Raw genomic sequence first — 27,644 nt, 5'->3', positions numbered from 1 at the left:
TCGCTGGCCTGGCCGCCACCCCGCCCCCCACGTCTGACACCTCCATGCGTCCTGCCAAAGTGAGCTGCCTCCCTGCACAGTCCCCCTCCAGCTCCAGTCACTCCGTCCCTCTGTCCCTAGTCCCTTCTCCCTGCTTCTCTGCATTTCTTTCCAGCCTTCTGCCTTCCTCCCTTGCCGCCACTACTCTGTCTTCTCGTTCTGTCTCCGCACCTCTGGCTGTCGGTGTCTCCCCGTGACTTTCCGTCTCTCCTCCCTCTCCTCCGTTGTTTTTCCCATGCCTCTCCCTCCCTCCCTCCCTCTCCTCCCCTTTTCCACTCCATGTCCCCAGCCATTCTCCATCTCATTCTCAGCTCCTGTCACTTCATTTCCCCGTCCCTTTTCTCTGCTGGAGCCTCCCTCTGGGGGGCTCTGTCCTCCCCTCACTTTGCCCTTTCCCTCTCCCTGCTGTGTGTCTTGGCCTGCCCCCCGCGCCCCCCATCTCCTCTGTCTCCCACACTCTGGAAAGCCCAGCTGGGATATCCAGGTCGGAGCCTCACTGGCAGCCCCTGGAAGTCCAGAATGAGGGGTCACTGCCTCTCGCCCACCCAGAAAGGGCGCAGGAGGGGGCAGCAAGATTGCGGGGCCTGTCTGGCCAGAAGGAAATGTCTGTGCTGTGGCCTGGTCACCCCCGCCCCCAGGACCTGCTGGGCTGCTGCCGCCCCCGGGCCGGGGCTGAGGCCGAGTAAACACAGCAAACACAGCCGCCGGCAGCCTGGGATATTTATACCGAGGCTGGGCGTGGGTCCAGTGCCCACCACAGCCCCTGCCCTGCCCTGCTTTGCCTGCTGCCACAGCCAGCTCCGAGCCAGCGTGGCACCAGCTGGCAAGGGGACGCGCCACAGACATAGCCGGCGCTGGGTATGGAGGCCAACAGGCACTGGCCGCTCACGACGCAGGCGGCTTCATGGATGTACCCTGTTCCCCTCCCCTGAAAACACCAGCACACAATGTGGACCCACACTCGCAGCCACTTGGGAACACACATCCACCCCTGCTGAGAACCTGAGAATGCGAAATGCCCTCAACGGTGATGCAAAACAGACCCACACAACTCCACACACTGCAGTCACCAGCCTGCATGTGGGAACACAGCACGCAGACACCACTTAGCACCTGCTCACAGCACCCACAGCTGAGAACACCAGTCCCTGAGATGAACACACACAGCCCCGAAGTACAGCCCTCCCTCACACACACACACCCAGAACCACAGGAAGCATGCTGGATGCACACCACGTAGACAAGCATGCTCAGAATACCAGCGACACATGCACTGATCACAGTGCAACCCAGGAACGACTCACAACTCACCCACCTCATATGTAAGAAACACACACACGGCCGGGCGCGATGGCTCACGCCTGTGTCTCAGCACTTTGGGAGGCCGAGGTGGGCGAATTACGAGGTCAGGAGTTCGAGACCAGCCCCGCCAACATGGTAAAACCCGATCTCTACTAAAAATACAAAAATTAGCCAGGCGTGGTGGTGGGTGCCTGTAATCACATCTACTCGGGAGGCTGAGGCAGGAGAATCTCTTGAGCCTGGGAGGCAGAGCTTGCAGTGAGCCAAGATTGTGCCATTGCACTCCTGCCTAGGCGACAGAGCAAGACCCCGTCTTACACACACACTCCCCTCTCCTGGAAAAAACATCACTCACAGATCGATTAACATATGCAGAAAACACCACATTTCAAGTCAAACTTACACTAAAAAACGCACAAATTTACACCCAGAAGAACAGTGAAGATGTTGAGAAAAATATCAGACACACAATATGCCCCAGATACACGGCCGACTTGGAGAATCAAACAGTGCCAGAGCATAAAACCCACAGAAAATACAACAGCTTGCCCAGCAGAAATACAAAACGCAGACGCACACCCCAGAAATGCAGCGCAGCCACAAACACACGGAGCGAACACGTGCTGGGGACACACACAGACAAGACCATCCATACCAAACAGCACACAGGCCCCCAGAACACCCATGCCAGATGCAACTCACACCACAAAGCTTGGAATCACACACACACAATAAGGTCCTGAACACACACAAATCCACACTGGAACCTCAAACACTCTGCATATCCAGAGATTGAGGGGGAAGGGGCTTTCTTTCACCCCCCAACCTTCCCACTCCCCCTCGGGGACCTGGGTCCCGGGGCTGGGGATAGGGGGCAGGAAGGCCTGAGCTGGCCTCCCCCAGCGGCTTCCTGCCCCACGGGGGCTGCACAGGAAGCTGGGGCTCCAGCCGGAACCCAGGCTCCCCCCACGACTTCCCTCCGTGGCCCCGGCTGCCTGCAGAGGCAGGGGCGGGGCGGGGGGAGGGAGCAGGGAGCCCCAAACCCCCTGCCCTGCCCCTGCGGTCGGCCTCGGGCGGGGGCAGACTTGTCCCGACGGGGCTAAGCCACCCATCGGGCCTGGGTGCCAGGGTGGCAGGGCAGGGGCAGTGCACACGCGGCCAGGGGAAGGTGCTGAGCCCACAGTTTCCCCTCCCCACCCTGTGGGGCTCTGCCAGCTCAACCGGCAGCCCGGGGCAGGTGGGCGGGGTGTGTCACGAGGGCGTGTCGGGCAGGCCGACCACACCGCGAGTGTGCAGCCAGCACTTGTCCTCAGGCCGAGGCACGAGCTGGGGCTGGGCGTGTGAGGGCCGCGTCTGCCACCCTGGGGGTGTGTCTGCTCCGTCTGGGACCCTGGGTGTGACAGTGTGTCTGGGCGTGACGGGGTCGCTGCAGTCTATGGGGCCCTGTGGGACTCCCCAGGCTGGAGTTGTGCGTGCGTGGTGGAGGGTGTGGGATGTCAGACTGAGTGGGTAAGACCGACCTGCTGTCTGTGCGGTTGTGACGTGTCAGACCTCCGTGTGGGGTGTGTCTGGTGGGACTGTGACAGGTCCGACCGTGGACATGTACCCTGGACCTGTTTGTGACTGTGACCCCGTGGGGGAGGAGGTAACTGTTGGGAGATCCATTTCCTGTCCGGGCTCTGATGTCGTGATGCGTGTGCGTGCATGACACTGAATCAGTGTCTGGTGTGCGGTGGTTGCGACCATGACCCTATGGAATATATTTGTATATGACTGTGTTGTGCCAGGTCCCTATTGAAGTCTCTGCTCCTGTTGTGTCCCAGTGAGGCTCCGAGGCTGGGTGGTGTTTATGTGATGGGCTGACACTTTCTCTGTTTGTATCTGTGTATATGTGGGCTGTAGCTGCTGCCAAATGACACAGCCCATGTGTTATGGGCCCTGCAGGAGTCTCTGTGTGTCCACGGCGGCTTTGAGAGGTGAATGTTTGTGTAGTGTGGGGCACCGTCCGTGTTTCCCCCCTTGTGAGTGTGTCTGCGTGTGTACACACACCACATCCTTGCAGGGCTGCAGGGATCACAGCCGAGTCACTGTGTCCTAGCTTGTGACTCTGCCTCTTGAGCCAGGCCTCAGCATCTCTATACCGATCCATTTGTTGGCATGTCCTTGTATAGTGAACTCCTGCCTCCCCACTCCTCCCTCAGCCCTCTGTGCTTTTGGACCTGAGGCCAGTGGAGTAACCACATTTCTACCCCTACGCTGAGCTGGGAAGGCCTCAGGTCCCTGGCACCCAGACCCAGTGCTACCAACAGCTCTCATGCCCACAGGCAAAGGAACGGCAGCACTCACACTGTCCTCCCTCCCAGGACAATCACTGGGTGTGGGGAAGTGAAACCTGGGAGAAAGAGCAGAAACTGAGAGCCAGGAGAAAGAGGAAGCAGGAGGGAATTAATTCACGAGCAGGACCATAGCAGATGGGAAGAAACGGAGACTGCAGAGGCAGACCCACCCATGGCTGCTGCCGTTTCTTGCCTGGACAGCTGGTCTCTCTGTGCTCACCCTCACCCTGACACTTCTGTCCACTCCCAACCATGAGCCAGACGGCGAACCCTCTGAGCACCTAGGTCAAACCCTGCCATGGCTCCTGTCTTCCTCAAGTACAAGTTCTTTCTTTCTTTGTTTTTTGAGATGCTGTCTCACTCTGTTGCCCAGGCTGGGGTGCAGTGGCGCGACCTTGGCTCACTGCAACCTCTGCCTCCCCCGTTCACGCGGTTCTCCTGCCTCAGCCCCCTGGGTAGCTGGGACTACAGGTGTGCACCACAATGCCAGACTAATTTTTTTTTTGTATTTTGCATTTTTATTTATTTATTTGAGATGGAGTCTCGCTCTGTCACCTAGGCTGGAGTGAAGTGGCACGGTCTTGGCTCACTGCAACCTCCACCCCCTGGGTTCAAGTGATTCTCCTGCCTCAGCCTCCTGAGTAGCTGAGATTACAGGCGTGTGCCACCATGGCTAATTTTTGTATTTTTAGTAGAGACAGGGTTTCACCATGTTGGTCAGGCTAGTCTTGAACTCCTGACCTTGTGATCTGCCCGCCTCTGCCTCCCAAAGTGCTGGGATTATAGGCATGAGCCACCGCACCCAGCCTTTTTTTGTATTTTTATTACAGGCAGGGTTTCACCATGTGGTCCAGGCTGATCTCAAACTCCTGACCTCAAGTGATCCCCCTGCCTCGGCCTCCCAAACTGCTGGGATTGCAGGTGTGAGCCACCGTGCCCAGCCTTTTTTTGTTTGTTTTTGTTTTTGTTTTTTAAGATGCGGTCTTGGCTGGGGCACTGGCTCATGCTTGTAATCTCAGCACTTTGGGAGGCCGAGGAGGTGGGCGGATCACCTGAGGTCAGAAGTTCGAGACCAGCCTGAACAATATGGTGAAACCTCATCTGTACTAAAAAAAAATACAAAATTAGCCAAGCGTGGTGGCGCATGCCTGTGATCCCACCTACTCAGGAGGCTGAGGCAGGATAATCGTTTGAACCCAAGAGGCGGAGGTTGCAGTGTGCCAGGATCTCGACATTGCACTCTAGCCCGGGCAACAAGAGTGAAACTCTGTCTCAAAAAAAAAAAAAAAAAAAGTGGGGTCTTGCTTTGTCACCCAGGCTGGCATACAGTGGCACAGTCAGGGCTCACTGCAACCTTGACCTCCCAAAAAGTGCTAGGATTACAGGCGTGAGCCACCCTGCCTGGCCTGAACTACCATCTTTTACTGTCTTCCTCACCATCCCCCGCTAAAGCAGGTTCCTAGTGGGCAGGAGCTCCTCCCTTAACCTCTCTGGGCTTGTTTCCTCACCTTTAGAATGGGTGTTATCAGAGTCCCTGCATCTCAGATTGTTGCTAAGGTGACTGACTGAGTTCATTAATGTAAGGCACTTCAACAGTGCCCAAGGTGCTCAATAAATAGATCTAACTACAGTAGTGTTCTCCACTGGTTCCCTGTGCCCTGATGCGGGGCAAAGGAATAGTGCAGACAGGCAGGAGGAGGCAGAGAGGGACAGAGATGGGGTGGGAGTAGCGGAACGTCAGGGAAGGAGACCCCAGGCAGGCGCCCAATGACACAGAGATCCGCAGTCCTCTCTCCATCTTTAATGGGGCCCCAGGTGGGCTTGGGGCACGGGTGTCCTTAAATACAGCCCCCAAGGGCAAGGCAGCGGGGGCGGGGCGGGGCGGGGCCGGGCCTGCCGGGGTGGGGCGGGGCGGGGCGGGGCCTCAGCTGCATTTGCAGGAGCGCACGATCATGTTGGACAGCTGCTCCACCTTGGGCTTGCGGCCCACGTAGTACACGATGGGCAGCGGCTCCAGCGCCTGCGGCACGCAGCACGGCGCCGCCGAGGCGCCCGGGTTATGCTGGTTGTACAGGGCCAGGACCTGCGGGCGGCGGGCGGGGTCAGGGCTCAGGGCTCGCGGAGGGAGGAAGATGGCCCTCCACTGCCCCATCCCCCACCCCCTACCGCGCCAGCCTCTCCCCGCATCCCCGTCCCCCTCTTCCCATCTCCAATTCGGTCTCTCTTATCTTCTAACATCCTATCTTATTCTGTCTCTCCCCACCTGTCTGATTTTCTTTTTGTTTAGAGACTGGGCCTCGCTCTGCCACCCAGGCTGGAGTATAGGGGCGCGATCAAGGCTTGCTACAGCCTCAACCTCCTAAGCTTAAGTCATCCTCCCGCCTCAGCCTCCGGAGTAGCTTGAATCACAGGCAAGCGCCACCACTCCTGGTTTTTTTTTCTTTTTCTTTTTTTTTTTTTTGGTAGAGATGGGATCTCACTCAGCTGCCTGGGCTATTTTCGAACTCCTGGGCTCAAGCGATCCTTCTGCTTCAGCGTCCCAGAGTGCTGGTATTACCAGCGTGAGCGGCGGTGCCCGCCTGATTTTCTTTCTCAGTCTCTACCCTTCTCGTCGTCGCCTCTTGCCTTGTTGTATGCCTTTGTCTCTCCTTGCTCTAACTCTGTGTTTGTATCTGCCTCTCTCATTTTGTCTCTCCATTTCTCTCTGCCTTTTTCCTTCCACCTCCCTGTCTGTCTTCCCCCCTTTACCCCCACCCCTCTGTTACTTCAGTTCTGTGGGCCTTCATATCTCATCTCCCTCTGCCCCCTGCTCAGAGCCCTTCTCTAGCTTCCTGCCTCTCTCCCCATCTCTATCCATTCCCTTTCCCACCCCATCCCTCTTTCTCCCCATCCTGCCAACTCACCTCTCTGACTTTACTTCTCTTTCTCTCTCCTCTTCCTCTGTCCTGGCTCCCCGCAAGCGCACCTCCTAGCCCGGTGGGCCAGACATACCTTGCTGTACTGCGTGTCCAGGCTCCAAATGTAGGGGCAGGGCCCCAGGCAGAAGTTGGCATGGTAGCCCTTGGGCTCGTGGATCCACTTCCAGCCGAGGTCCTTGCGGAAGTCAATATACAGCTGCCGCACGCAGCAGTTCTTCTCCGTGGAGCTGCAGGCAGGAGAGACGCGTCAGGGGTAGGGAGGGGCTACCGCCACAGGAGCTGTGTGCCCCTCCTCCCCAGGTGTGTGTCACCCTAAGTTGCCCCCCCCCCAGGCCTATCTCCATCTGGGTCTCCCTTGCACCCCATGTTAATAACAACACAAATAGTCATGATAATCACTAACACAGATTAAGCACTTCCTCCAGTCAAGCACTGTGCTAAGAGCGATGTAATAATCTCATGCAATGCTTAAGACAAGCCTGTAAGAAGCCAGATGACCATCCCCCAGGGGGCTAAATAAATCATGGCATGCCCACACCCTGGAACATACAAAATAACACGGCTCCATGTAAACTGATCTATTCTGTTTGTGCAACAAATGTTTATTGAGCTACTACTGTGTGCTGGGCTGGGATCTACTAGGGGCTGAGGACAAATGAAATAGATAGAAATAGGATAGGCATGGTGGCTCACGCCTTTAATCCCAGCACTTTGGGAGGATGAGGTGGGAGGATCGCTGGAGTCCAGGAGTTCGAGGTTGCAGTGAACTGGGATCACACCACTGCATGCCAGTCTGGACAACAAAGAGCAACACCCTGTCTCTAAAAAATTTTTTTTCAATTTTTTAAAAACAGACAGAAATCTCTGCCCTCCAGGGTCACGCTATAAATTGTCATGTCACTCCTCTGCTCTGAACCTGGCTCCACCTCACCGCAAATGCCCAAGTCCTCACCGTGAGCCACAAGGTGCTAGCAAATCTGGCTGATCTCAACTCCCTCTCTCCCACCTACTCCACACCAGCCGCACTGGTATCCTGTCTGTCCTCAGGCAGTCTTATCTCAGGGCTCCTGCATCTGCTGTTCCCTCTCTGTCTTGCTAGTCCCACAGATACCCACTCCAGCTTGTTCCTTCACTTCTTTTTTCTTTTCTTTTTTTTTTTTGAGACAGAATCTCACTCTGTCTCCCAGGCTGGAGTGCAATGGCACAATCTCGGCTCACTGCAACCTCCGCCTCCCAGGTTCAGGCGATTCTCCTGCCTCAGCCTCCCGAGTAGCTGGGATTACAGGCGTGTGCCACCACGCCTGGCTAATTTTTTGTGTGTTTTTAGTAGAGACAGGGTTTCACCATGTTGGCCAGGCTGGTCTCGAACTCCTGACCTTGTGATCCGCCCACCTCGGCCTCCCAAAGTGCTGGGATTACAGACCTGAGCCACCGCATCTGGCGCATTTATTATTTTTAGTTTGTTATTCTTTTTAGATACACGGTCTCACTATGTTGCTCAGGCTGGTGTCGAACTCGGGCTCACACGATCTGCGTACCTTGGCCTCCCAAAGTGTTGGGATTACTGGCATGAGCCACCGCACCTGGCCCCTTCACTTCATTTAAACCTTAGCTCAAATATTCTTCACTCAAGGACCCTTAACTCCTAAAGCAGTATCTGGAATGCAGTAGGTACTCAGTAAATATCAGTTACGTGACTGAACATCACCTCCTCGGAGATACCATTCTGAGCCATCCTTTCCAAAATATCCAAGGGACTATTAGTTCCCTTTAGTGCAATACGGTATTGCAGTTATGTAAGAAAATATAAAAATGCATGCATTTGAAATGGGGCAAAATCTTAATCACCAACGACGCTGGATGAGAGTTTACAGGCGTTCATTATCTTCATTGCTTTTGTATACATTTGAAATTTTCCATAATAAAGCAATTTAAATCAGAATAGGAAAAATAATCGTTCCCAATATCTATTACTCTCTGTCTGCCTTCTTCTGATTTGTTTTACTTCTTAGAACTGTCAAAGAGGCTGGACGTGGTGGCTCACGCCTGTAATCCCAGCACTTTGGGAGGCCGAGGCGGGTGGATCATCTGAGGTCAGGAGATTGAGGCCAACATGGCGAAACCCCGTCTCTACTAAAAATACAAAAATTAGCTGGGCGTGGCAGTGCTTGTCTGTAATCCCAGCTACTCAGGACGCTGAGGCACAAGAATCGCCTGATCCCAAGAAGCAGAGGTTGCAGTGAGCCAAGATCACACCACTGCACTCCACCCAGGGCAACAGGGTGAGACTCTGTCTTGAAAACAAAAGAAAAAAGAAAAGAAAAGAGAAAATAAAAGAAAAAGTTGACAGTGCTTTTTTTTTTTCTGAGACAGAGTCTCGCTCGGTCACCCAGGTTGGAGTGCAGTGGCGCGATATTGGCTCACTGCAACCTCCGCTCATAGATTGGTGGGGCCAGCCAGGCGCGGTGGCTCACACCTGTCATCCCGGCACTTTGGAAGGCTAGGGCAGGCGGACTTGAGGACCCTGTCTCTACTAAAAATTCAAAAATTAGCTGGACATGGTGGCGGGCACCTGTAATCCCAGCTACTCGGGAGGCTGAGGTAGCAGAATCGCTTGAACCCAACTTCAAGTGGCATCGGATAACCTGGAGGCAAGATAAAGCCTCTCCAAGAGCCACAGAAGCCTGAGAAGGAAGTCAAGAAACTGAGATCCCTGTGAACTCAGCCTGTACCACCCAGTGTGGTTGGACCTCAGTTTCCTCATCTGTTCAGAGGTAGGTGCTACCAGATCAAATACCATGTTAACCTGAGGGCCAAGGGACCATCATGGGCAGGCTTGAGGAGGGTCCTGAGTGCCTGAGATCATATGCACATGCGTGTATGTGTGCATGTATTTCTGGGGAAAAGGTTCCTGGTGTTCACTTTCTCATAGGAGGTTCTGAACTCACAAAAGGGGAAGAACTAGTGTCCAGATCATCTTTTTTTTTTTTTTTTTTTTTTTTTGAGATGGGAGTTTCACTCCTGTTGCCTAGGCTGGAGTGCAATGGTGTGATCTTGGCTCACTGCAACCTCAACCTCCTGGGTTCAAGCAATTCTCCTGCCTCAGCCTCTCAAGTACCTGGGATTACAGGCATGCGCCACCATGCCCAGCTAATTTTTTGTATTTTTAGTAGAGGCTGGGTTTCACCATGTTGGCCAGGCTGGTCTCGAACTCTTGACTTCAGGTGATCTACCCACCTCGGCCTCCCAAAGTGCTGGGATTACAGGCATAAGCCACTGCGCCCGGCTCAGAATCATCTTTAATGTCCAGTTCAACCCTAGCTGGGGTTCTGAGGTCCTAGGATTTGAACAGTCTGTGATACTGTTATCCAAGTCAACAGCTCTCCACGTGGGCTCCCAGGACCAGTGGCAGCATCACCTGGGAACTGTGGGAAATGCAGATTCTCAGGCGGCACCCCAGGCCACTGAAATCAGAAACTGTGTGTGGGACTGGGAACAACAGTCTGTGTTGAACAAGCCCTCTAGGTGATCCTCTGACTTATTTTCTCAGGACGCATTCGGGGCCTACCCTGCACTGGGCCTTGGGATACCCACAGACCTTGCCCTTGCCCTTGCCAAGCCTCTTCCGTCCAGTCTCACAAGACCTAGGCTGGGTGCAGTGACTCATGCCTGTAATCTCAGCACTTTGGGAGGCCAAGACCGGTGAATCGCTTGAGCCCAAGGAGTTTAAGACCAGCCTGGGGAGCATAATGAGCCCTGTCTCTACAAAACTTTTTTTAAATAAAAGACCCAACAGAGACTGTTGAGTAAAAGATCTACTTAGGGCCCCAGGGGAGGCCCAGAGGCCTCACATTCACCTTGGATGTTGGAGAAAGGGGTTAGGAAGGAGGTAGTGTTCGAGCTGCCTTAAGAACAAATTTTCCTATGAAAGTTTTTTTTTTTTTTTTGAGATGGAGTCTTGGTCTATTGCCCAGGCTGGAGTGCAGTGGTGCAATCTTGGCTCACTGCAACCTCCACATCCCAAGTTCAAGCAATTCTCCTGGCTCAGCCTCCCGAGTAGCTGGGATTACAGGCACGCACCACCATGCCCAGCTACTTTTTTTGTATTTTTAGTAGAGACCGGGTTTCACCATGTTGGCCAGGCTGGTCTCGAACTCCTGACCTCATGTGATCCACCCGCCTCGGCCTTCCAAAGTGCTGGGATTACAGGTGTAAGCCACCACACCAGGCTGGAAAGTTTCAAATGCACACAAAAGCAGCTTCAACAATGATCAACTCATGGCCAATTTCCATTGCAGCTCTACCCCTATCCACTATCTTTTTTTTTTTTTTTTTTGAGACAAGATCTCACTGTGTCACCCAGGCTGGAGTGCAGTGGTGCAATCACAGCTCACTGTAGCCTCCACCTCCTGGGGTTCAAGTCAACCTCCCACATCAGCCTCCTGAGTAGCTGGGACTACACATACACACCACCAGGCCCATCATATAGAGATATATATATATATATTGTTTTGGGGAGATGGGGTTTCACCATGTTGCCCAGGCTGGTCTCCAACTCTTAGGCTCAAACAATCCTCCTGCCTTGGTCTCCCAAAGTGGTGGGATTATAGCTGTGAGCCACTGCACCCAGACGACATTGGTTTATCTCAAAGCACATGCAATCCACCAATGTTGCTTCATCCATAAATATTTCAAATGTATCTCTAATTAAGACTACTTTAAAACACAGTCACAATACCATGTAAGAAAATTAACAATTCATTGATATCATCAAATGTCTAGACAGAGTTCACGTTTACCCAACTGTCTCATAAATATCTATTTCTTTAAAAGCCTGTGTAAATAAAGATTCAAGTAAGGTCTACACATTGCAATTGGTTGATATCTCTTTTAGGAATTTTTTTTTTTTTTTTTGAGATGGAGTCTCACTCTGTCACCCAGGATGGAGTGAAGTGGTGCAATCTCGGCTCACTGCAACCTCTGCCTCCCAGGTTCAAGTGATTCTCCTGCCTCAGTCTCCCAAGTAGCTGAGACTACAGGTGCCTGCCACCATACCTGGCTACTTTTTGTATTTTTATTTTATTTATTTATTTATTGAGATGGAGCCTCACCTTTGTTGCCCAGGCTGGAGTGCAGGGCCTTGATCTCAGCTCACCTCAACCTCTGCCTCCTGTGTTCAAGCGATTCTCCTGCCTCAGCCTTCCTAGTAGCTGGAATTACAGGTCCCCGCCACCACGTCCAGCTCATTTTTGTGTTTTTAGTAGAGACGAGGTTTCACCACATTGGCCAGACTGGTCTTGAACTCCTGACCTCAGGTGAACTATCCACTTCAGCCTCCCAAAGTGCTGGGATTACAGGTGTGAGCCACCACACCCGGCCTAATTTTTGTATATTTAGTACAGACAGGGTTTCACCATGTTGGCCAGGCTGGTCTCCAACTCCTGACTTCAAGTGATCCACCTGCCTCAGCCTCCCAAAGTGCTGCGATTACGGCCATGAGTCACCATGCCTGGCCTCTCTTAGAACTTTTTTCAAAATCTACAGAATCATCTCTCTCTCTCTTTGTATATATATTCAGGGTCAACTATATATAGACTGACCCTTGGACATCATGGGTCCAATTACACAATTCACCACTGACAGGTGAATTTTTCTTCCACCTCTGCCACCCGTGAGATAGCAAGACCAACACCTCTTCTTCCTCATCCTCAGCCTACTCAACGTGAAAACCTTTATAAGCCACTTCCACTCAATGAATGGAAAATATACTTCCTCCTTCTCATGATTTTCTTAAGAACATTTTATTTTCTCTCTTATTTTATTTAAAAAATACAGGCATAGGCCGGGAGCAGTGGCTCAAGCTTGTAATGCCAGAACTTTGGGAGGCCAAGGCTAATGAATCACCTGGGGAGTTGGAGACCAGCCTGGCCAACATGGTGAAACCCTGTCTCTACTAAAAATACAAAAATTACCTGGGTGTGGTGGCATGTGCCTGTAATCCCAGCTACTTGGGAGACTGAGGCAGGAGGATTGCTTGAATCTGGGAGGCGGAGGTTGCAGTGAGCCGAGATCACTTCACTGCACTCCAACCTGAGCAACACAGCTAGACTCTGTCTCAAAAATAAAAAAATAAAAAACAAAAACAATACGGCCAGGCGCGGTGGCTCACTCTGCAATCCCAGCACTTTGGGAGGCCGAGGAGGGTAGATCACTTGAGGTCAGGAGTTCCAGAGCAGCCTGGCCAACATGGTGAAACCCCACCTCTACTAAAAATACAGAAGTTAGCCAGGCATGGTGGCAGGTGCCTGTAATCCCAGCTACTCAGGAGACTGAGGCAGGAGAATTGAACCCCTGGGAGGTGGAGGTTACAGTGAGCCGAGATTGTGCCATGACCCTCCGGCCTGAGTGACAACAGCAAAACTCCGTCTCAAAAAAAAAAAAAAAAAAAAAGGATATAGGACATAATACATAAAATATGCAAAATATGTATTATTCAGCCGGGCGCAGTGGTTCATGCCTGTAATCCTAGCACTTTGGGAGGCTGAGGCAGGCGGATTGCCTGGGCTCAGGAGTTCGAGAACAGCCTGGGCAACACGGTGAAACCCTGTCTCTACTAAAATACAAAAAATTAGCCGGGCATGGCGGTGGTCACCTGTGGTCCCAGCTACTCAGGAGGCTGAAGCAAGAGAATCACTTAAACCCGGGAGGCAGAAGTTGCAGTGAGCCAAGATGGCGCCACTGCACTCCAGCCTGAATGACAGAGTGAGACTCCATCTCCAAAAATTTTTTTAAAAAGTATTAATCAACTGTTTATGTTATGGATAAAGCAGAATTCCAGTCCACAGTAGGCTATTAGTAGTTAAGTTTTTGAGGAGTCGAAAGTTGAATTTTGGCCGGGCGCGGTGGCTCACGCCTGTAATCCCAGCACTTTGGGAGGCCGAGGCGGGCAGATCACGAGGTCAGGAAATCGAGACCATCCTGGCTAACACAGTGAAACCCCGTCTCTACTAAAAATACAAAAAATTCGCCGGGCATAGTGGTGCGCGCCTGTAGTCCCAGCTACTCGGAGGCTGAGGCAGGAGAATGGCATGAACCCAGGAGGCGGAGCTTTCAGCGAGCCAAGATCGCGCCACTGCACTCTAGCCTGGGAGACATAAGCGAGACTCTGTCTCAAAAAAAAAAAAAAAAAAAAGTTGAATTTTGGCTGCATGGGGGGTCAGCACTCCAAACCCCTATTGTTCCAGGGTCACTGTGTGTGTGTGTGTGTGTGTGTGTGTGTGTGTGTGTGTGCGCATGCTTTCCCCTTCTTTGCATTGTATTTGATGAAGAAACTGGGTCAGGTTTCTCGCAGTCTGAGTTTTGCTGACCATTTCCTCTGTTATTGTCTTTCTAGAAAACTGTTAGGATCTACAGTCCTGATCAGATTCAGGTTTGATTTTGATTTTGTATGTGTGTGTGTGAGACAGGGTCCTGCTCTGTCCTGAAGTGTAGTGGCGTGATCCTGGCTCACTGCAATCACAGCCTCCTGGGCTCAAGCACTCCTGCCTCAGCCTCCCAAGTAGCTAGGACTACAGGCACACACGACCCAGCCCAGCTAGTTTTTTGTATTTCTTGTAGAGAGACGGGGTTTACCATGTTGCACAGACTGGTCTTGAACTCCTAAGCTCAAGTGATCTGCCTGCCTTGCCCTCCCAAAGTGCTGGGCTTACAGGCATGAGCCACTGCACCCGGCCTTCAGTTTTGATTTTTCGGCAAGACTTCCCAGGCGACGTTGGGTTCCTCCCTACAGAGGCTCACATGGCTGGCTGCCTCCCTTTGTAATGTCAGCTGCTGTTGGCACTCAAGACCTCAATTTGTGGCAGGGTGCAGTGGTTCATGCCTGTAATCGCAGCACTTTGGGAGGCCGAGGTGGGCGGATCATGAGGTCAGGAGTTCGAGACAGCCTGACCAACATGGTGAAACCCAGTCTCTACTGAAAAAAAACAGAAATTAGCCAGCTGTGGTGGCACGTGTCTGTAATCCCAGCTACTCAGGAGGCTGAGGCAGGAGAATCGCTTGAACCTGGGAGGTAGAGGTTGCAGTGAGCCGAGATTGCACCACTGCACTCCAGCCTGGGCAACAGAGCGAGACTCCGTCTCAAAAAAGACCTCAATTTGTTCATTCACAGGGTTGCTGGGCTGATGGCACTAAGATCTGGTGGTGAAGGAGCCTGATTTTCTGGCAGGGAAGCAGCAGGTAACAAAGCCCAGAGACACCACCAAAATATTTTAAGCAGGGGAGGAATAAAGTCAGATGATCACTCTAAATTTACAACATACTAACTCTCCATTTCAACTTTCTAGGAATCCAACATTTCAGCTTTCTTACAGAGCAAGACTCTGTCTCAAAAAAAAAAAAAAAAAAAAAAGCAACCTGATCCCAACATTACAAGACTCCCAGTTCTTTTTTTTTTTTTTTTTGGGGGGGTGGGGTATTTTGTGTTTTGTAGCTGTGATTATAGGCGCCCACCTCCATACCTGGCTAATTTTTGGATTTTTAGTAGAGACGGGTTTCACCATGTTGGCCAGGCTGGTCTCGAACTCCCGACCTCAGGTGATCCACCTGCCTCGGCCTCCCAAAGTGCTGGGATTACAGGCATGAGCCACCGCACCCGGCATAAGACTCTCGGTTCTTACACCCAGACCTCATTCCCTGAGCCCTCCAAGCTAAAGGAGACAGACGCCCAGCCCAAGCACGGCACCAGCCAGGTGTTCAACCTGGAGCACCTGGTCAGCAGATGGCGGTCATGCCCCCAGCCTGGAAGGTCTCCATCCAAGGATACAAGGCTCACCTGAAGCAGTAGTTGGTGTCCAGGGCTCGGCGGTGCCGGGAGCTTTGCAGATGTTGGGCCCTCTCCAGTGGGGTGGCCATGAGAAGCAGGAAAGGCCGGTTCATGCCATGAATTGTGGCCAGGTCACCTCGGCGGCCGGTAGTGAACCCTGCTTTGGTGTGGGAGTCAGGGGATAGAGGACATACACACACACTCTCAGAGGGATAGATAAGTGGGGCGTGGGGCAGATGGGGACACGCACGCACGCACACATGTCACAGCTGGGCATGGCCAGGGAAGCAAGCCTCACCGTTGATGTCCACTTGCAGTGTGTTATCTTTGCTGTCACAGGAGCAGTGGGCGCTAAGGCGAAAGCCCTCAATTTCCCCTGTAGGAGTGGGGAGAGGGAAGCCAGTCTGAGAGTGCAGCTCACCCAGCCCCTGGAGGAAGAGGAAGGAAGGAGCAAAGCCCAGGGGGTTCCTTCCTGCCTCCCCCACCCACCCCACTCTGCCCTCTCACTGCAGCTCTTTTTTTTTTTTTTTTGAGACAAGGTCTTGCAGCCTTTACCTCCCAGGCCAAAGCAATCCTCCCATCTCAGCCTCCCGAGTAGCTGGGACCACCGGCGCGTGTTACCATGCATGGCTAATTTTTTTTTTTTTTTGAGATGGAGTCTGGCTGTGTTGCCCAGGCTGGAGTGCAGTGGCGTGATATCAGCTCACTGCAACCTCTGCCTCCCAGGTTCAAGCGATTCTTCTGCCTCAGCCTCCCAAGTAGCTGGAATAACAAGCGTGCACCACCACGCCCGGCTAATTTTTTGTATTTTTAGTAGAGATGGGGTTTCACCATGTTGGCCAGGCTGGTCTTGAACTCCTGACCTCAGGTGATCCACTGGCCTTAGCCTCCAAAAGTGCTGGGATTATAGGCGTGAGCCACTGCACCTAGCCTACATGGCTACTTTTTAAATTTTCTGTAGAGACAGAGGTCTCGCTATGTTGCTCAGGCTGGGCTCAAGCAATCCTCCTGCCTTGGCCTTCCAAAGTGCCAGGATTACAGACATGAGCCACTGCACCCGGCCAGCATCAATCTCTTGAATGAATGAGTGAATGATATTTTCTAAGCTCCTACAATGTGCCGAAGCCTGTGCTGTGTGCTTGGGACTCAGCATTGACCAAGACAGATGAAATCCTTCTAGGCCTTTATCGAACAGCCCAGGACACTCCTCTTGGTGCCCACCTGCTCCCTAATCCCTATTTTTTCTCATTTCTTTTTTTCCTTTTTTTTTGAGACGGAGTTTTGCTCCTGTTGCCTAGGCTGGAGCACAATGGCACAATCTTGGCTCACTGCAATCTCCGCCTCCTAGGTTCAAGCAATTCTCCTGCCTCAGCCTCCCAAGTAGCTGGGATTACAGGCATGCGCCATCACGCCCAGCTAATGTTGTATTTTTAGTAGAGACAGGGTTTCTCCATGTTGGTCAGGCTGGTCTTGAACTCCCGACCTCAGGTGATCCACTCACCTTGGCCTCTCAAAGTGCTGGGATTACAGGCGTGAGCCACTGTGCTTGGCCCACTAATCCTTATTTTTTCTTTCTTTTTTTTTTTTTGAGACGGAGTCTTGCTGTGTCGCCCAGGCTGGAGTGCAGTGGTGCGATCTTGGCTCACTGCAAGCTCCGCCTCCCGGGTTCACACCATTCTGCCTCAGCCTCCCAAGTAGCTGGGACTACAGGCGCCCGCCACCACGCCCGGTTAACTTTTTCTTTTTTTGGATTTTTAGTAGAGACGGAGCTTCACCTTGTCAGCCAGGATGATTTCGATATCCTGACCTTGTGATCCACCCTCCTTGGCCTCCCAAAGCGCTGGGATTACAGGCGTGAGTCACCATGCCCCCTAATCCCTATTTTTTCATGTGGCCAAACTACTATTTATCCTGTGAGTCTCCACATAATCACGCTCACCCAGCAAGCCCTCCTAGACTCCCCAGATGGGTCTGGGAACCTTCTCTGGGCTCCCAGCAGCGCTTAGGGCATCCCCCATCCTGCACGCCTCTCTGTCCCAGCCTTGTCCTCTCTGCCCGTGCCTCCCCGTCCCATCCTCAATCATTCTAGGTCATTCCTGCCTGGTGGGGCAAGATCTCTTCGGTGTCCAGAAGTGACTGTGGGCCCCATGAGGGCAGAACTGAGGGCTGTCTTGGTTACCACTATGTCCCCCACACCACCCAGCACAGGGCCAGACACACAGCAGGAACCTGTGGGCAATGACTGAATAAAAGCATACATGAGAGGGAGGTGAGGGAGAGAGATATGGGCACCATGGCCCCTGCCAGGAACTGGACAGAGACAATCATCTTCGGGACAGATCAAATGAGTTAGGCTCTCTGGCCTCTGGGCCTTTGCACAGACTGTTCCCCTTGCCTGGAACACTTTTTTTTCTTTTGTTTTGAGATGGGATCTCACTCTTTCGTGTAGGCTGGATTGCAGTACTGTGATTACGGCTCACTGCAGCCTCCACCTCCCAGGCGCAGGTGATTCTCCCACCTCAGTCTCCCAAGCAGCTGGGACTACAGGCGCGCACCAGCATGCATGGCTAATTTTTGTATTTTTTTGTAGACACCGGGTTTTGCCGTGTTACCCAGGCTGCTCTCAAACTCCTGAACTCCAGTGATCCATCCTCCTTAGTCTTCCAAAGTGCTGGGATAATAGGTGTAAGCCACCGTGCCCAGTCCCAGAATACTCTTACACCTCTCCTTTTCCTGACCATTCTACTCATCGCTTCAACATCAGCTATGGTGCCCCTCCTCCAGGAAGCCCTCCCTGATTCTGGGCTGGGTCAGGTACCTCCTTTGGGCTCCCCATCCCGGTCCCACCCACTCTGGGTCATCACCGCCTTACAGGTCTGTTCCCCAGCTACCCACCCAATGAACTATACGAGCTCTATGAGGGCAAGGATGGGGCTGTTTTGGTCATTGCTCTGTCCTTAGCATCACCCATCACAGGGCAGGGCAGAGAGGTGCTCAGGAAACAGATTAGCCAATCACTCGGGTTTCCAGGCCACAGAGGGGAGCCAGGTCTCAGTACTTTCACACCAGTATGGGGCGGAGAGGGATCCTAGGTAAAGTGACCCCAAGACAAACAATGGGGTGCACCCCACTGAGAAACAGGGGTGGGACACACAAGTGATCCTCACCTCCGCGGCTCAACCACTGCCGCACAACTCCGGTGACATCAAAAGACAACCACTCCGGCGAGTCGCTGGGCGCCAGCAGCCGGTTGCTGAGGTATCGCCAGGAATTGTTGCTGTATTTCTAGAGGATGATGAAGTTGGGAGAGAGACAGTGGGTATATGCTGCCACGCCCCCTCATATACTAACTCAACCCTTCACCCCATCTGCTTCCAGAAAGTTCCTAGGCACTACCTTCTCAGACAGCCATGCTGTGTGGTCCTGTGGCACCCATCCTCCCCCACAGCACCCGAGAGAGGAAGGGTGGAGAAAAAGCCCAGGCTGCGGTCGAGGCGCCTTCACACAGCTCAGTCGAACGTGTTTTCTTGCCTTCTCCGGCCTGTTTCCTCATTGGTGAAATGCTAAGCCCCACTCAGCGTGGACAGCCCACAATGCTAAAATTCCGCTGCTAACATTCTGGGCCGGGCACAGTGGCTCACGCCTGTAATCCTAGCACTTTGGGAGCCCAAGGCGGGTGGATCACTTGAGGTCAGGAGTTCAAGACCAGCCTGGCCAACATGGTGAAACCCCATCTCTACTAAAAATACAAAAATTAGCTAGGCATGGTGGCGTGCGCCTGTAGTCCCCACTGTTTGGGAGGCTGAGGCAGGAGAATTGCTTGAGCCCGGAAGACAGAGATTGCAGTGAGCCAAGATCCCACCACTGCATTCCAGCCTGGGTGGCGGGATGAGACTTCGTCTCAAAATAATATTAATAAACAAATAAATAAATAACAAATACAATTCTGCTGCAAACATTCTGGGGTTTGCTGGGCATGCAGTTCTGCAAATTTAACACCCTGAATTTTAAGTCAGTAACTTAGAAGTCATTTTGTGATTCAAATGTTTGATGATATCCCAAGATTTCCACATTTAATGAGCCTGAGAAGCTTTAGAAGACTAATGTTCTATAAACCCAAGAGTCTGCCAAGCCGCACCTAGATGCTGGAGGCACCCAACATCTGTGTAGTATAATTTTCTGGGCTGGGCGCAGTGGCTCACGCCTGTAATCCCAGCACTTTGGGAGGCCGAGGCAGGCAGATCACCCGAGGTCAGAAGTTCAAGACCACTCTGACCAATATGGAGAAACCCCGTCTCTACTAAAAATACAGAATTAGCTGGGCGTGGTGGTGCATGCCGGTAATCCCAGCTGCTCGGGAGGCTGAGGCAGGAGAATCGCTTGAACCCGGGAGGCAGAGGTTGCAGTGAGCTGAGATCGTGCCATTGCACTCCAGCCTGGGCAACAGCAGCAAAACTCCATCACAAAAAAAAAAAAAAGAAGAAGAATTTTCTGGGGCTGGATAGACCACTCCAGGGTCTGCAGAATAAAGCTGAATTCCCCAGACTCCAAGAGGCCAAGCTAACATAGGACAAAGTTCTCTCACTATGAAAGTCTGAAATCTACCATCCTATGAGTTTAACATTCCCTCTGATGTGGATTCTAGCTCATAGAAACTGCTAGAGCCTCCAGCCCTTCCAGATGCCCCAGTCCTCTTGGAAGCTCCGTATCTTCTAGAGCAGTGCTGTCCTAAAGAACTTTCTGGAAATGTTCTTTATCTGCAACATCCAAAATAGTAGCTGCTAACCACATGTGACTATAGAGCACTAGAAATACAACCAGTGAGAATGAGGATTTGTTTTTCTTTTTTTTTTTTTGAGACAGTCTCGCTCTGTTGCCCAGGCTGGAATGCATGGTATGATCTCCGCTCACTGCAGTCTCCACCTCCCAGGGTCAAGCGATTCTCCCGTCTCAGCCTCCTGAGTAGCTGGGATTACAGGTGCCCGCCACCACACCTGGCTAATTTTTGTATTTTTAGTAGAGATGGAGTTTCGCCATGTTGGCCAGGCTGGTCTTGAACTCTTGACCTCAAGTGATCCACCCACTTGGCCTCCCAAAGTGCTGGGATTACAGGCATGAGCCACCACACCTGGCCTATATATATATTTTTTGAGACAGGGTCTCGCTCCATCACCCAGGCTGGAGTGCAGTGGTGCAATCACAGTTCACTACAGCCTCGACCTCCTGGGCTCAATCAATCCTCCCACCTCAGACTCCTGAGTAGCTGGGACTAGAGGCACTCATCACCGTTAACAGGCTAATTTTAGTATTTTTTGTAGAGACCAAGTTTCAGAAGGTTTCCCAGACTGGTCTCGGACTCCTGGGCTCAAGCAATCTGCCTGCCTCAGCTCCCCAAAGTGCTGGGATTAGAGATGTGAGCCACTATGCCTGGCCCTAAATTTTTAATTTAATTTTAAATACTTTAAATTTTAATCAAGTTAAATGTGACTAGCGGCTGTCACATTGGACAGAATGAGTCTAGAGTCCCCAACCTTTTCAGAGATCCCAACTTTCAAGAATCCTGTGTCCTTAAAGAGTCTAACTCCTAAGATTCCAGGCTTCTAAGTGTTTAACGTCCTAGGATGCAAAGAGTCTGAACGTTTAAAAGCGCTCTAGATTCCTGGTGCGGAGGCTCACGCCTGCAATCCTAGCACTCTGGGAGCCTCAGGTAGGAGAATCACTTGAGGGCAGGAGTTCGAGACAAGCCTGGCCAACATGATAAAACTTTGTCTCTACTAACAATACCAAAATTAGCCCAGTGTATTGGTACATGCCTGTAATCCCAGCTACTCAAGTGGCTGAGGCAGGAGAATCACTTGAAGCCAGGAGGCGGAGGCTGTAGTGAGCCGAGATCAAGTCATTGTACTCCAGCCTGGGTGACAGAATAAGACTCCATCTCAAAAAAAAAAAAAAAAGGCAAGGCGCAGTGGCTCACGCCTGTAATCTGAGCACTTTGGGAGACCAAGGCGGGTGGATCACGAGGTCAGGAGTTCAAGACCATCCTGGCCAACATGGTAAAACCCCGTCTCTACTAAAAATACAAAAATTAGCTGGGTGTGGTGGTGCACGCCTGTAATCCCAGCTGCTTGGGAGGCTGAGGCAGGAGAATCACTTGAACCCAGGAGGCGGAGCTTGCAGTGAGCTGAGGTCGTACCACTGCACTCCTTGGCAACAGAGCGAGACTCTGTCTCAAAAAAGAAAAAAAAAAAAAAGAGTCCTGAGACTGTATGGTTTGTATTCCTCTATCCTTCAGGGACCATCTAGGTGGACCGTGTAGCCCGCCCACCCACAGCCGCCCCGCTGGTCACAGCTCACCCTCTCCAGCCCGTGCCCTGACCTTCCTTCTGGCTCATGTCCTCACCTGGTACAGCTCCACATGCTGCTCCACTTTTAACTTGAGCCTCAGCAGACGCAGCTCTGCCCGGGAGAGCAACACAGGTTCAGGTACTGCTTCTCGGAGCTCTGATGTGTTGAAGAACATATATATGCTGTGTGTGCTCTGCTTGAACTTGTCATAGATTTCTAGCAGGGAGAAATGAAGGAAGGCGATCAGGGGTTTGGCAGAGGTGAGGGGAGCTGGTGCTCCCAAGTCTAGGAGGTTTGGAGCTGACAACTCTGGGGTGGAGTCAGTCTCTGATACCTTTTATTTATTCATTTATTCTTTATTTTATTTTTATTTTTTTGAGATGGAGTCTCGCTCTGTCACCCAGGCTTGGAGTGCAATGAGATCTCTGCTCATTGCAACCTCTGCCTCTTCGGTTCAAGCAATTCTCCTGCCTCAGCCTCCCAAGCAGCTGGGACTAAAGGCGCATGCCACCACGCCCAGCTAATTTTTGTATTTTTAGTAGAGATGGGATTTCACCATGTTGGCCAAGATGGTCTCGATCTCCTGACCTAGTGATCTACCCGCCTCGGCCTCCCAAAGTGCTGGGATTACAGGCATGAGCCACCAGGCCCAGCCCTGACTGTGATACTTTTTAGCTGTGTGACCTTGAGGAAGTGGTTTCTCCCCCTGGGGGTTTGTTTCCTCCTCTGTAAAATGGGTCCTAACCACACTCCTCTCTCATGTAGCATCATCTGTCAAGTCGACTAAGGCTGGCACTAAGGGGAACTACTCTGTTTGCTCTGGCCTTCCTTACCCCAAATGCAAGAGCCCCTAAAATGCAGAGTAAGGATCAAGGGCACAGGCTTTGGACTTAGATAGTGCCTCTGCTCCCTCTCGGCTGTCTGACCATGGGCAGTTAACACCCTCTTTCTGAATGTCACTTTCCTGTTATTCTTTGAAAACCAGCAATAACATTAAGCTCCCTGCACTCCCACCCAGACTCTCCTAATTGAAGCGCTGTGTAACCTTGGGCAAATGAATTCCTCTCTCTGAGCCAGGTGCTCATCTATAAGGCAAGACAGAGCGACTCTAGAATCCATTCCAGGATTATAGTGGGAAATTAGATGACCCAGGTCAAGCCATGTGACACCAATTCTGTATATACTGGTCACTCAATCATGTATACATTTAAGAGCACTGGCTGGGCACGGAGGCTTACACCTGTAATCCCAGCACTTTGGGAAGCCGAGGTGGATGGATTACCTGAGGTCGGGAGTTCGAGACCAGCCTGGCCAATATGATGAAGCCCTATTTCTACTAAAAATACAAAAATTAGCCAGGCGTGGTGGCGGCCACCTGTAATCCCAGCTATTTGGGAGGTTGAAGCATGAGAATCGCTTGAACCTGAGAGGTAGAGGTTATAGTGTGCCGAGACTGAGTCACTGTACTCCAGCCTGGGTGACAGAGTAAGACTCTGTCTCAAAAAAAGCAACAACAATAAAAAAAAACCCACAAACAGCGCTATTTACCAGATGCTATTTAAAGCACTTTACAAAGATGAAGACATTTAACCTCACAACCTTATACTATTATTATAACCATTTAATAGATGGAGAAACTGAGGCACCAAGATTAAGTAATTTGCCCCCAGGTCACATAGCTGCAGACTGGGATTCAAACTCAAGCTGTCTAGTTTCAGAGACTGTGCTTTTTTTTCCCCACCCAAGAGACAGGGTCTCATTCTGTCCCCCAGACTGAAGTGCAGCAGCACAACCATGGCCCACTGCAGGCTGGAACTCCCGGGCTCAAGGGATCCTCCCACCTCAGCCTCCCAATATGTTGAGATCACAGGCATGAGCCACCGCACCCACCCAGCTAGAGACTGTGCTCTTATCCCCTAAGTGATTGTTCTACTTCTTTTTATTATTAGTTTTCCACCCTTAACTCCCTTCCCCAGCTGGTTAGGGAAAGTGATGTTCATTCTGGGTAGGAATGGCTGTAGCGGGGACAAAAGGAATTAAGGTGTTTTCTTTTCTTTTCTTTTTTGAGATGGCGTCTCTGTCGCCCAGGCTGGAGTGCAGTGGCACAATCTCTGCTCACGGCAACCTCCGCTTCCCAGGTTCAAGTGATTCTCCTGTCTCAGACTCCCAAGTAGCTGGATTACAGGCGCCGCCCGCCACCCCGCCCAGCTAATTTTTGTATTTTTAGTAGAGATGGGGTTTCTCCATGTTGGCCAGGCTGGTCTCGAACTCCTGACCTCAGGTGATCCACTCGCCTTGGCCTCTCAAAGTGCTGGGACTACAGGCGTGAGCCACCGTGCCCAGCCAAGTTATTTTCTAGTTTAGGAAAAGTTTGGGGTTGGGGATGAGGCAATAGGCTATGAACTCCTGGATCAACTGGGGCAACTGCTTCCAGCCTCCTATAGTGGGGGTGTGAAAAGAGACTGGTGAGAAAGGCAGAGGAAACCGCTTCCTAGGGCTCCCTTCGATCTTCCTCCTCTTCCCCAGTCTCCCTCCCCACCCAGCCCCAATAAGCCCTATTCTTGGCCCAGAAGTTACTCAGCAAACCCCAAAGGAAAGGCAGAGCCTTGGCTGGGGAAGACAGATAGGGAGGAAGAGAAAGAGGAGGGAAAGGAAGGGTTGGAGGGTGCTGCGGAGAGGGAGAGGCGGTCAGATGCTAGAGACAGAGACGAGGCGAGAGGACCGTGGAGGAGAAAAATAGAAAGGGAGAGAAAATAGTGGAGAGACAAAAACCAGAAGACCCATGCGTGGACAGAGAGACTAACGGAGATGAAAAGAAAGAGGCAGATGGGGACACACGTGCGAGAAGAGACACATGTGCATTTGTTGGGGAGAAGAGGATTGGAGATGTCAGTGTTAAAGGAGCCTCTACAACGAAGGTGAAGCACGGAAGATAAGGCAAGGCTGAGACTTGGGTGCAGTGTGCGCGTCATTGGGCTGGAGCCGTAAACTGGCGCAAGAATGGGCCGGCGACCCGCAAGCCCACACCGCCCAAAAGTCAGTGAAACCTAAGGGATCTTCCCCAAGGCTCTGAACCACGCGGGACGCCTGGGTCCTCGCATGGATGGACGGGGCCGGCTCAGTGGGAGCCCCGCCCGTAGCTGGGGTGAGGAGGGCGGGAGGCGCCGCAGCCAGGAGGGCGGGGACCAGACCTGCCCCGTCTCGCCCCGGGCTCCGCGCGCGGTCCCCGCCCCCGCCGGGGGCATGGGAAGGAAAGGGAAGGGAGGAGAGTGAGGCGGCCGGACGCTGGGGTTTCCCCAGCCACCTTGAGAGGAACTGGGGCTCTGGGGTCCAGACTGCCAGCGTTTAGCGCAGTGGGGTCCTCCTGCCCCTTGGTGGAAGCGCAGGCTCCTCCCCCCGCGCGTGGCACCCACGTGGGGCTTTCTCACTCCTCCCAGCTTGGTTTTCTCACCTCGGTCTTGTAGAGTCACTCCCCACCCAGCACTTCCCCTGCGGCTGGACTCCGCTCAGCCCATTCCCCTGCATCCTGCGGCGAGTGGCGGAGTGGGGGGGGCGCTCAATGCTCGCGGGGTGGATGGCTCTGGGTATCTCTCCTCCGCCCCGCTCACACCACCTTTCCCATGCTTGTCTCCCCTCTCGGTAAAGCTCTTCCCATGACCCAGGATTCTAGGTCTTCTGGAAGCTCAGTTCCTCCCCTGGGCTCCCCACTCCGTCCCTCACATCCCTGTGTGAAACACCGAGGACACCTCTGCATCCCGGGCGCACTCCTGGGTCTCCGCTCCTCTCCCGCTTGCCTCCTCCTCCCAATAACCTCCCGTCCCTTTCTCTCCACATTTATCACACCCACCTCTGTTTCTCTTTCTACGACTCTCCCCCACCCCCGCATTCCGCGTGTTCCTCGCAGCCTCTGGAAGTGGGTCCGCTCTTACTTTCCTCGCACCCCCTAGGGTTGCCTTCATGTAGCTTTTCTGTCCTTGAATCTTTCCATCTCAGGACCCCCAAGCTCTGGGTCAACTTGCCCCAGTGCCTCTCCTTTCCCAAATGCTGGGGTCTTCGCTTCTCCCACACCGGGCTCCCCTCTCCCCCCTCTCCTACCCCACGACCCGCTCCCCAATTCAACCCGTCCTGGAAGAGGGAGCCTTCTACCCTCCCCCTATTGCTTCTATCCCTCTAGCGGACTACCCCCACGACCCCGCATGTTTCTGTCGCCCTCTAGAAGCGGTCCACTTCGCTATCTCCTCCTCTCCAAGACCAGATACCTGGGGGGTAGGGGACTCAGAGCCATCCTCTTTCGGACACCCCCTTCCCACCATCCCACCTTCCCTTTGCCCCGGGGGGTCCTCTTCCTCCAGCCAGTTTCCTCTGCCAGTCACTTCCTACCCGTGGCCCCGGCACTCCGGCGCCCCCTGGGGGCCCCCCTCCCGGCTCCCCTGCCCCTCCGAGCTCACCGTTGTGGGTTTCCACCATTAGCACGCGGGTGACCTCCTTGGCGTAGTAGTCGGCCTCCGGTTCGGGCTCCGGCTCCGCACTCTCCCCGGCCACCCGGTCGCGGGTGCTGTTGTACAGGGCGAGCACGGCCTCGGGCAGCGGGCCGGGCGGCACCTCCCCCTGGCTCGGGGGGCTGGCGAGCCGCAGCTTGGACAGGATCTGGCCGCGGATGGCCTCGATGCGCTTCCGCTTCACCAGCTCCATGTCGATAGTCTTGCAGGTGGATAGTCCTGCGGCCGGCCGGCCAGGCGTCAGCACCAGTAGCCACAGCAGCGGTAGCAGCAGCGGCAGCAGCCGCAGCCCGGAGGGCGGCATGGGGGAGGCGGCGCCCCCCGGCACTGCCGAGAGCGCGAACAGGGCTAGTTTGGTGGGGAGGCCCCGCCCCTGCAGGGGCTGGGGGTCCCCCGGGAAAAGGTAGGAGGGCCTCGAGGGAAAGTTGAGGTCCTCAGGGAGAAGGGCGCAGTGGTGGAGGGGAGGCTTGGACTGGGGGTGTCTCAGTATCCCACGGAAATAACCTAGATGGGCGAGATCTGGTACCAGAAGGTGGGTGGTCTTGAATAGGGGATCTGTGGCAGGTCGGAGAAAGATCCGTCTCCTGGAGGAGAAAGGGTCTAGGATGCGCGGGGGCTCAGGAAACAGGCCGGGGACGAAGGCGGCGTGCAGGGGGTGCGCCCGAGGTCTGGGGAAAAGTATTTGCGGGAGGCCGGGTCGGCGACTCCCGAGGGCTGGTCCGGAATGGGGGCGCCTCAGGGACGCCGTGTAGGGCGCCGGGAGGGAGCAAGCGTCCCTGGCGGCAAAGGGAGGGGGTCTGGGGTCCCCAAGTCCTGCCTCCTCGCGGGGCAGCGTCACGCCAAGAGGTCCCGCGCCTCTGGCTCCCAGCGGCAACGGAAAAGTCTCAAAAGTTTTTTTCCTCTTCTCCCGACCAGCTCGTCCCTCCTCCCGCTCCTCCTCCCCCTCCTCCCCGCAGTGGCGGGGGCGGCGGCGGCTCGTCTCAGACTCTGGGGCCTCAGGCTGCTCCTCGGCGACTCCTTCCTCCGCTCCGGGCCGAGGCCGGCCCCGCGGGCGGCTCAGAGCCGGGGGGGTGCCCCGGACGGGGCGTCCCCCCTGCCCCCGGCCGGGGCCCTCGCTGTCTGGCTGATCCGCGGAGGGAGGTGGGAGGGAGATGGCCCAGGGCGCGAAGGGCGGCGGCGGCGGGGACCGGCTGGGTCGGCGGGGGGTTTTGAAGCCGCCCCGGCCCCACCCAGGAAGCGCACTGGGCGGGAGCGCGGGCGGCCCCCAGGGGGAGGGCATGGGGGGGGCTGGGCCACAGTCCTCATCTCGCGTGGGCGGGCTCCGAGGGGGGTCCCTTCAGCCCTGGGGGAAAGGGGGCGGGCACCCCGGCTCCGCCCCGCAAAC

General features: G+C 53.6%; 1 protein-coding gene across 2 annotated transcripts; it reads right to left on the bottom strand.

Annotated features, from left to right (window-relative positions):
* Positions 1-5,463: 5,463 nt before the first annotated feature.
* TGFB1 (transforming growth factor beta 1) lies at positions 5,464-27,480 on the bottom strand. 2 transcript variants are annotated; one of them, XM_037991731.2, is made up of 7 exons: positions 26,210-27,480; positions 21,817-21,977; positions 18,584-18,701; positions 15,715-15,792; positions 15,426-15,576; positions 6,669-6,822; positions 5,464-5,760 (listed from the first exon to the last, which is right to left on the bottom strand). In XM_037991731.2, exons 1-7 carry the CDS (start codon positions 26,562-26,564, stop codon positions 5,602-5,604), a joined length of 1,176 nt encoding a protein of 391 aa, XP_037847659.1. In that variant the 5' UTR covers positions 26,565-27,480; the 3' UTR covers positions 5,464-5,601. The 2 variants fall into 2 exon arrangements, with proteins under 2 accessions (XP_037847659.1, XP_007995085.2); XM_007996894.3 differs by having other exon boundaries at positions 15,426-15,573; positions 26,210-27,477.
* Between the last annotated feature and the right edge of the window lie 164 nt (positions 27,481-27,644).

This window comes from Chlorocebus sabaeus, chromosome 6 (genome assembly GCF_047675955.1).
Source record: "Chlorocebus sabaeus isolate Y175 chromosome 6, mChlSab1.0.hap1, whole genome shotgun sequence".
Lineage (NCBI taxonomy): Eukaryota > Metazoa > Chordata > Mammalia > Primates > Cercopithecidae > Chlorocebus > Chlorocebus sabaeus.
The sequence above is the reverse complement of the archived record's forward strand: the minus strand, read 5'-3'. Positions and strand labels throughout refer to the sequence as shown.

What these genes read in the sequence shown, in the direction of transcription:
- TGFB1 (XM_037991731.2), bottom strand. Translation starts at nt 26,564, where the DNA reads ATGCCGCCCTCCGGGCTGCGGCTGCTGCCGCTGCTGCTACCGCTGCTG. An exon ending in AATGGTGGAAACCCACAACG is followed by an intron (nt 21,978 to 26,209) that starts GTGAGCTCGGAG and finishes TCTCCCTGCTAG; the next exon opens with AAATCTATGACAAGTTCAAG. An exon ending in GACACCAACTACTGCTTCAG is followed by an intron (nt 6,823 to 15,425) that starts GTGAGCCTTGTA and finishes TCCTGCCTGCAG; the next exon opens with CTCCACGGAGAAGAACTGCT.